Source organism: Aythya marila, assembly GCF_965140915.1.
Source record: "Aythya marila genome assembly, chromosome: 24".
NCBI classification, from domain to species: domain Eukaryota; kingdom Metazoa; phylum Chordata; class Aves; order Anseriformes; family Anatidae; genus Aythya; species Aythya marila.
The window spans coordinates 2,980,015-2,987,964 of NC_139065.1; the positions used below are offsets into that span (position 1 = coordinate 2,980,015).

Below are 7,950 nucleotides of genomic sequence, written 5' to 3' on the forward strand. Positions count from 1 at the left end.
ACAGCCTGCTGAGTACCCATACCCGCCGCTTGAGGAAATTTCAGCTCCTTTGCAGAGGATTGCTGTAACTGGGGCACTTTGTGTCGTGCTTTGCAGGGAGCAGGAAGGTAAGGGGACGTGGAGAATCCACAGCTGCCCCGAGACTGACGCTAAGAAACGATCAGAGCAGCTTCAATAACCTGCGTCTTCTTTCCCTTCCCTTTCTCCTGTGCGCACATGTGCTCTGTGAAGAGGAGTACGTGGAAGAAGGTAGGTGTTTTGTTTGTGGTTGGAAGGATTAGTGCTGCTGGTTCGGTGTTATGCTCGAGTGGGTGGTGGTGGCAAGCTGCTGGGCTGCAGTGGGCCAGAGGAGGCTGTGTGAGGCTGTGTGAGGCTGTGTGAGGCCATGTTGTGAATTCCTCCACCTGAAACATCAGTGGGATCAAAGCCGGCCTGAATAGTCTTAGGATCTCTTTTAACAGGGAGATCCCTTGTCTCAAAAAAGAGGGGCGGAAATGCTGGATTTGGGTATTTTCAGAGGTGTGAGCACAGTATCTCAAGGGGAGCTGGCGCTTCAGCTGAATGTATGTTAATGGTGCTCGAGGAGAAGCCTCCAGCTGCCCCCGTACGGTGAAGAACCGACCTCCCCGCTGCATGCAGCTGCTCTGGGACATGGCTGGGCTGAGCATGCGAGGCTGGGCTTGGGGCCTGGGTTTTGCTGGGGCTCTTGCTGCTTCAGGGCACTGCCAGGCAGCCTGGGCTGCTGCAGGGCAAAGCATCCTGGAAGTTAAAAGCAAAGGGCTGGAGTCCTCATCTCACGCGTGCTGTAGCTACACCCCGCAGCTTTACGGCGTCTCACTAACCTCTGCGCTTATTCCTTCCCCTCCTCCCGGGCTCAGAAGAGGAAGAATGGATTGAGGAAGAAGACGGTAGCTATTGCACCTTTCTTTATTTCATCTCTCCACTGCTGCTGTGAACACGTTGTGGGTCCATCTGTCTCGTGCCTTTCCCCGGCTGGGGAAGGGTTTTCTTCCATTCTTTCACTTCTCTCTGTTGCTTCTTGCACTCCCCCCATCCAGCCGTGCTGTGCATACCTGCTCTCGTTCTCTGGTTTCTGTCTTCCATCTACCCCCAAAAGTGCCCGTGGCTTGCTATTTTCTTTTTCTTTCTTCCCCTCTTGCTGCGGGCCCACAAGTCTTCCCAGGACCTGTGGGCCCCAGCGCTGCTCTCGCTCCGATGGAGGATTCTCATGGGGATACTGCTCCCTCCAGTGGAAAAAGGCTCCAACCGTGCCATAATGAGACCTATGCCACCCAGCCTTGTTCTTTGCTGGGTGGAGGAGACCAACAGCAATCCCTCCTCTGCACCCTGGGGTCTGAGGGCCTAGCTTGGTGGGGAGGGAACAAGGGACAAACCAGGCTCTAAATCCTTTAAATTTATCCCTCTCCCCACCTTCATACAGCCTTTGGGTGCAGGTTAGAACGAAGCCCTTTGCTTTCTGAGCTGCTGCTTCTTTCTCCTGTAGCTTCCTCTCCCCCGGGTCTCTTTGGCCTTGCTGGTGGTCGGCTCCAAGCCACAGATGTCCCCCAGGAGGGGGCTGCGAGGAGCCAGCAGCAGCCGCGGCTCTCGCAGTGACCCTGCCCTTGTTCCCCAGGTCAGGAAGAACAGGTAGAGGAGGCAGAAGAGGAGACCGAGGAAACCAAGGCAGAAGGTATGCACATGGTGGGAGATGCCACGGTCGTGCTCCGTGTTGGTGGGGTGCTGGTTTTTGTGCTGTGCCCCGGAGCAGGGCTGGGATGTCCCGGTGTCACCTGTGGCAGGGCCAGCAGCCCCCATATCGCTGGTTTCCAGTAAAGATGTGCCAAAACTGGGCTGCCCTTCCCCGCCCTTCACAAGTGCTGAGTGCCTTGGCCCTACAAGCAGCATGAGGTTAATGCTGGTTTTTGCTGGCTGCTGACCTGCCGCCAAGTTGGTGGTGTCCAGCCTTCCGAAATAATGCCAGAAACGAGTAGAGCCTGTTCCACCGAGAGGTAGCTGTCGTCTCGGAGTGGGGATTTCCAGAGCTGGGGCCATGCTCTGATGTGTCTCACCATCCAAAGACCTCTTTGGAGAGGCCTGGATTGCCTGCTCTGTGTCCCCACGCAGTCCTGCCCGGTGGCCACGCTCAGGTCCCAGCCCTGCTCCACAAAGCAGGGTGCACAGGGGAGGTGGTGACCCTCGCCTGCGGATGCTCTGCTCACGTTCTCCCCCTTACTTTTGAAACAGAACAAGAAGATGAAACAAAAGCACCAGGAGAAGGTAAAGCAGGAGTGGAGGAAAGACATTTTGGGGCCATTTCAGCCCTGAACCTGATCTCCCAAGGTGCTGTCCCCTTGCTGCGGGGTTTTCAGCATTAAATTCAGCTGCTGCTGAAGGGAGATTCTGTGGCAAATGGGGCAGAACTGCCCAGGGCCTGTCCTCTGCCAGGGCTGGGGCAGCAGCAGAACTGTAGGAGGGATGGCTTCATGCTGCCTCGGTAAGAAATTCACCCCCAAAATGGAAGGAGAGGGCAGAGCTATTGCTTTCCCAGGGGAGAAGGCGCTCCCCTGTTCATCCTGGAGAGCTGGAGGGAGGGGATTTTGTGGTGGGGTAGCACTGCTTGGGCAGGGTGCACGGCGGGGCTGGCCCCGTTTCCAAGCACCGTGTGTTCCACAGGTGGAGAGGGGGACCGAGAGCAGGAGCCTGGGGAAGGTGAGGCATCCCCCCGTGATGCTCTTTGGGGTGGGGGGCACCATCCCTGGGCAGTGCAGGGAGGCTCCAAATGTTCAGTGGGGAGCATCGGTGTGTGTGGGATTTTGGCACACAGCTGGACACCTCACCCTGTGCCTCTGGGGGAGGAAGATCTACTTGGGAGAGAGGGGGAGGTTGGCTGAGTTTTGTGGGTTTTTGGGTCGAGGTGTGAAAGCAAATGCCTCCGTGCCACTGACACTGTCTTTCTCTCCTGTTCCTGGGGACCCACAGGTGAATCAAAGCCCAAGCCCAAGTAAGTGTTGGTGTATTTTCTCCGGTGCAAGGTCTGAACTAGAAGCTGTGCCTCCATGTGGTGGGGTTGGTGCCACAGGGTGAGATCCACAAGGGACAGGGGCAGTGAGGCCTAAAAAGCATGAAAATAGTGTGGAGACTGGGACTTGGAGAGAAAAGGGGAGAGGAACCAGGCAGATAAATGAGGGATACAAAGAGGATCCTAAGAATGGGGTGTATGGGCACTTCTGAAGCATTTTATGTGCTCCTTGGAGGAGGTCCAGCTACCCTGTGGCCCTCCAGCTGGAGGACATCTGCATGCACCCCAGCCTGGGGTACGTGGTCCTTGGCACAGCCAGGGTATCACCTCCCCACATGGCAGTGGGGGAAGGCTGGCATCTGTGTGAGCCCCTACAACCCCGGGACTGAGCCCACAGGGGACGAGGGGGTGGTTTCCAGCTCATGCTGGAGCACACAGCCCCTCCACTCTCTTTTGGGTGAGTGGTGGGGTGTCTGCCAGCCCCAGGGTGCCTGGCAAAGGGATGTGGCCACTCTGCCTGCCACTTGCGGAGTTATTTCAGCCATGCGGGTGCCTTGGAGAGCTTCCCGGGAATGCTAGAGGTCTTCCTCCGACGCTGTCCAGCTGGAAACCTCCAGCAAGCAGCGTTATTCCCTGTCCTCAAAATGTGCTCACTCCACAGCCCTGGGGGCCGTGAGGCTCAGACAGGAGGGCTGGGTAGATCAGAGCATGGGTGGAAAGCCTCGTCCTGTCCTGGGTACCTGCTGCAGGCTCACAGCCCTCCCGCTCACCTTCCAGGCCCTTCATGCCAAACCTGGTGCCTCCCAAAATCCCCGACGGCGAGCGCCTGGATTTTGATGTGAGTAGCACACCCAGCCCAGCCCCATGGGGGCTCCCCTCGCTCCTGGGGGGTTGCATTGTGTGAGCATGGCTGTCGCCCCCTTTTCTGTCCAACGCAGGACATCCACCGCAAGCGCATGGAGAAGGACCTGAATGAACTGCAGGCCCTCATCGAAGCCCACTTTGAGAGCAGGAAGAAGGAGGAGGAGGAGCTCATCTCCCTCAAGGACAGGATCGTATGTCTGCAGCCTTCCCCTTTCTTCGCTGTTGCCACCCTCTGCCCCAGGCAAACAGCCACAATCCCCTCCCCGCAGTCCCCACAGCAGGACCTGAGACATCCCCCCTTCCCCATGGGCTCCGGTCCCTGTACTCCCCTGGGAGATGTGGATCAGCAGAGCTGCCCGTGGGGCTTTCAGGGCTTCAAAAGCCAGGGATGTGTCCCTAGGGACAAAAGGGATGACCTGGGACACCCAGGCCATCGTCCTCTCCTCCCGCAGGAGCAGCGGCGGGCGGAGAGGGCAGAGCAACAGCGGATCCGCAGCGAGAGGGAGAAGGAGCGCCAAGCCCGCATGGCCGTGAGTCTTCCTCGGGGGACAGGGGCTCGGGCAGTGGCCTCCTGCAGGGCATGGGACCCCCCAGGCTGTCCACGCCATGCAAGCCCACCCGTGGAGCACATGGGGGCTGCATTTTGCATGCAAGTTGGCCCACGAGGTCTCCATCCATCCCCTCCTGACCCACTGCTAACTCTGGCAGGAGGAGAGAGCTCGCAAAGAGGAAGAGGAGGCACGGAAGAAGGCCGAGGAGGAAGCCCGGAAGAAAAAAGCTTTCTCCAACATGCTGCATTTCGGGGGTTACATGCAAAAGGTGTGATCCTGCCCCAGGGGTTGCAGAGAAGCCGTTGATGCTCCTAAGGGGGGCTCGACCACAGGCTGGCCCCACAGCACCATGCAGATGCTTGGTGGTGGTAGCTTGGGGGTCCTATGGGCAGAAGAAGACAGGACACCATGGTTGGGTGACAGTAGTGACCAAAGGGGGCTGGAAGCCCTGTGCTGCAGGAGCTGGGGGTCCGGCCTCACCACAGGGACTGGGATTGGGGTCTGGGGGCTGTGTCTGGTGCAGTGCTGCCAGCATCTCCTTGAGGACCTCGTGTTCTCCTGGAGTGTCAAACACAGGGGGTGCCGGGAGGCAGAGCTGGAGACGGGGCAGAGCAGAGGTTGGGGGTGGGTTTCCTTCCCTCTGATGGACTGATGGCTTCTGCAGTCAGAGAAGAAGGGGGGGAAGAAGCAAACGGAGCGGGAGAAGAAGAAGAAGATCCTCAGCGAGCGGCGGAAGCCCCTGAACATCGACCACCTCAGCGAAGACAAGCTGAGGTGAGGGGCGCTGCAGGAGGGATGTCCAGGTGATGTCCGCTGGGTGACGCGGGCTGTGCCACCCCAGGGTGGCTGTGCCAGGCCACCACGCCAGGGTGCTGGTGACAGCGTCGGCCATCAGAGGGAGCCACGCTCACACGCCTGGGACACGCATGTCCCCATGGCCCTGACACAAGCGTGGGCCTGGCATCGTTGGCAGCATGTCCCCAGCTGGGCTCGGAGCCTGTGGGGACCCATGGGGGAGGAGGAAAGATGGTCCCTGCCATGCAGGGGGTGGCATCGCCGCCCCGTCCCCTGCGGTGACCCTGCTGCCACATCCCTTTTCTGCACTGACATCACCTGTCCCTTCCCACAGGGACAAAGCCAAGGAGCTGTGGCAAACCATCCGCGACCTGGAGGCTGAGAAATTTGACCTGCAGGAAAAGTTCAAGCGGCAGAAATATGAGGTGAGCCACCAGGTCCTCCCCAGGCTGACTCGCCCTCTGCGTGCCTGGCTGAGCCATCAGCTCCCCATTTTGAACACCGGGTGGGTTGGGTACCTGATGGAGATGGCTCAGGGACCAGGCTGTGTCAGAAAAGACCCGTGCCCACCTTGCCATGGGGTGACAAACACCTAAGAGGCTCTACACAATTGAAAGCAAAGCCACTTCTGCCTCCCATTTGAATATGAGCAGGGCTCAAAGCTGTGAAATGCTGCGGGATGTGGCTGCTGCTGCTGCTGGTGGTGGCCCTGTGGCCTCCCAGCTCCTGGGGACTTGTACTCTGCTTTGTGACAGGCTTCCCACTGTGCAGCACATCACAGCCCTGTGCTAAAGCCCAGGCAGGGATGGCTGGGGAAGAGAGAGCAGTGCTGCACCTTCAGCCTGTCCCCAGCCAGGTGTGAGGCATCCTGCCAAGCCTCACCACCCACCTGCATTTCTCTTCCAGATCAACGTCCTCCGAAACCGCGTTAGTGACCACCAGAAGGTGTAAGTAGCTGGGCTGGCTGAGCATCCTCCTTCACCACCCCCTGCCCTTCCAGCTCCCCGCTCCCCTGGCCCCAGCTCTCTCCCTGTGTTTCTCCTGGCTGCCTCATGCCCGCTGGCACCCTGTGTTCATGGACCTGCAGGTCTGGCCCAGAGACCTCGGTCTGTGCCATTCTGCTGCCATCCAGAGATCCCCATGGCCTCCCAGCTCCACCGGCTCCCCCCTGTCCCAGAGACCCTGGCTGGGGACGGACCCCAGGGAGAGGTCTCTGTACCTGGAGCCTCGTGTCCTCCAGGGTCCTGCCTGCCTCCAGCTGTCCCTATCCCTGCAGGGCCTCTGCCCAGCATCTCAGGGAAGGTGCTGGAGACTTCAGCTTATGCAGGAGAGGAAATCCCATGGGCTGTGGGTGCTGTGCGGCCCCACAAATACAGGGGAACCGGTCCCCATGCCCCTTGTGCAGGGCTGGGGAACCCTTCATAACACTCCCAGGGTGGAGGTGGATGTTTAACCTGCACTCTCAGGAGCACCATGCCGCTCTCACATCCCTCTTTGCATGGGATGGATGTGCTTAGCAGCCTGCCCCCGAGTTAGCAGCATTCCCCCCTTGCAGTTAGCAGCATCCCCCCTGCATCCTCCCCTGCAGTGAGCAGCATCCCCCCCTTGCTCACACCAAATCTCTCTTCTCTTCTGCCCTACCATGGCCTGTAACTGCAGCAAAGGGTGAGTACAGGCTGCGTGCCCCCCCTGCATGAATGCTGCATGCACCCCTGGTGCTGACACCAGTCCAGGAGTGGGGCTAAGGAAGGGGCTGACCTGGGGACTGGCATCCAAGGGGGGTCAGTGACTCTCAGGATGCCAGAAATGCCCATCAATGACCAGCTGAACCTCCTCCTCCTTCTCCTGATCCTTGGCCACTTCCCCTGGTTCTGGTTAAGGAGAGCGGTGCAGTGGGTCCTGCCTAACACCCTCACAGCTTCTGGACCTCAGGGGAAGGATCATGCAGCCATCACTAACCCTCTGTGGCTGGAGAGCCTTCGTTCTTTCTCTGAAGGATCACTGGGAGGGAGAAGCACGGGAAGGGGTTCGGGGCTGGTTGGAAACACCTGGCTAAATGCATGAGCTTGTTCCCAAAATGTCCCAAACCACACTTGAGCCCCATGCTGGGAAGGAAGACCTTTCCTGCAGGGCAACAAGCATCAACCAGTGATGGCTCGCTCCTCTTTGCAGGACCTCCGATGGCGCCCACCTCTCCCCTCTTTCCATTCTCACTCGTGCCCTTTTGCACATCTTTTCCTCCTTCCCTTCCAGGTCGAAGGCTGCCCGTGGGAAGACCATGGTGGGCGGCCGGTGGAAATAGATGGCTCAGAAGGCAGAGGTGAGGCTCAGCCAGCCAGCTGCCTGCCCCACGCCATGGGGCCTGCCCCGTGCCCGCCGCCCCACCGCGCGGCGCTCGCAGGGGCCTTGCTGCAGGCACGGCGTGCTCTGGGCGGGCAGAGGCTTCACGAGGTGCTGCTTCTCATCTCCACGCTCCCGAATGGTGTTGTGTCTGTAAATAAAGAGAGTGGTGAGGGGGTGCGGGTGTCATCTCCACCTTGAAGCTCTGAACCAGGGGGAAACGGGCCCTGGCCAGGCCCGGCCACTCGCCCACCCCTGGAGCACAAAAGAGGCAGCGGCCATCCAGGGCCTCCTGCACAACACGGCCCCTTGCCTTGTGGTCCTTGGGAGGCTTTGTAATGGACCTCAGTGCTCTGAGCTGCTTTTCCTGTTGCAGTCCTA

At 59.4% G+C, this 7,950-nt stretch overlaps 1 protein-coding gene across 2 annotated transcripts; it reads left to right on the plus strand.

Moving 5' to 3' along the window:
* The first annotated feature begins 204 nt into the window (after window positions 1-204).
* Window positions 205-7,747, plus strand: TNNT2 (troponin T2, cardiac type). 2 transcript variants are annotated; one of them, XM_082778520.1, is made up of 12 exons: window positions 207-249; window positions 1,634-1,690; window positions 2,245-2,277; window positions 2,674-2,709; window positions 2,980-3,001; window positions 3,797-3,857; window positions 3,958-4,074; window positions 4,336-4,413; window positions 4,592-4,702; window positions 5,099-5,208; window positions 5,564-5,654; window positions 6,136-7,747. In XM_082778520.1, exons 6-12 carry the CDS (start codon window positions 3,804-3,806, stop codon window positions 6,178-6,180), a joined length of 606 nt encoding a protein of 201 aa, XP_082634646.1. In that variant the 5' UTR covers window positions 207-249; window positions 1,634-1,690; window positions 2,245-2,277; window positions 2,674-2,709; window positions 2,980-3,001; window positions 3,797-3,803; the 3' UTR covers window positions 6,181-7,747. The 2 variants fall into 2 exon arrangements, with proteins under 2 accessions (XP_082634647.1, XP_082634646.1); XM_082778521.1 differs by lacking the exon at window positions 2,674-2,709 and having other exon boundaries at window positions 205-249.
* Window positions 7,748-7,950: the final 203 nt, after the last annotated feature.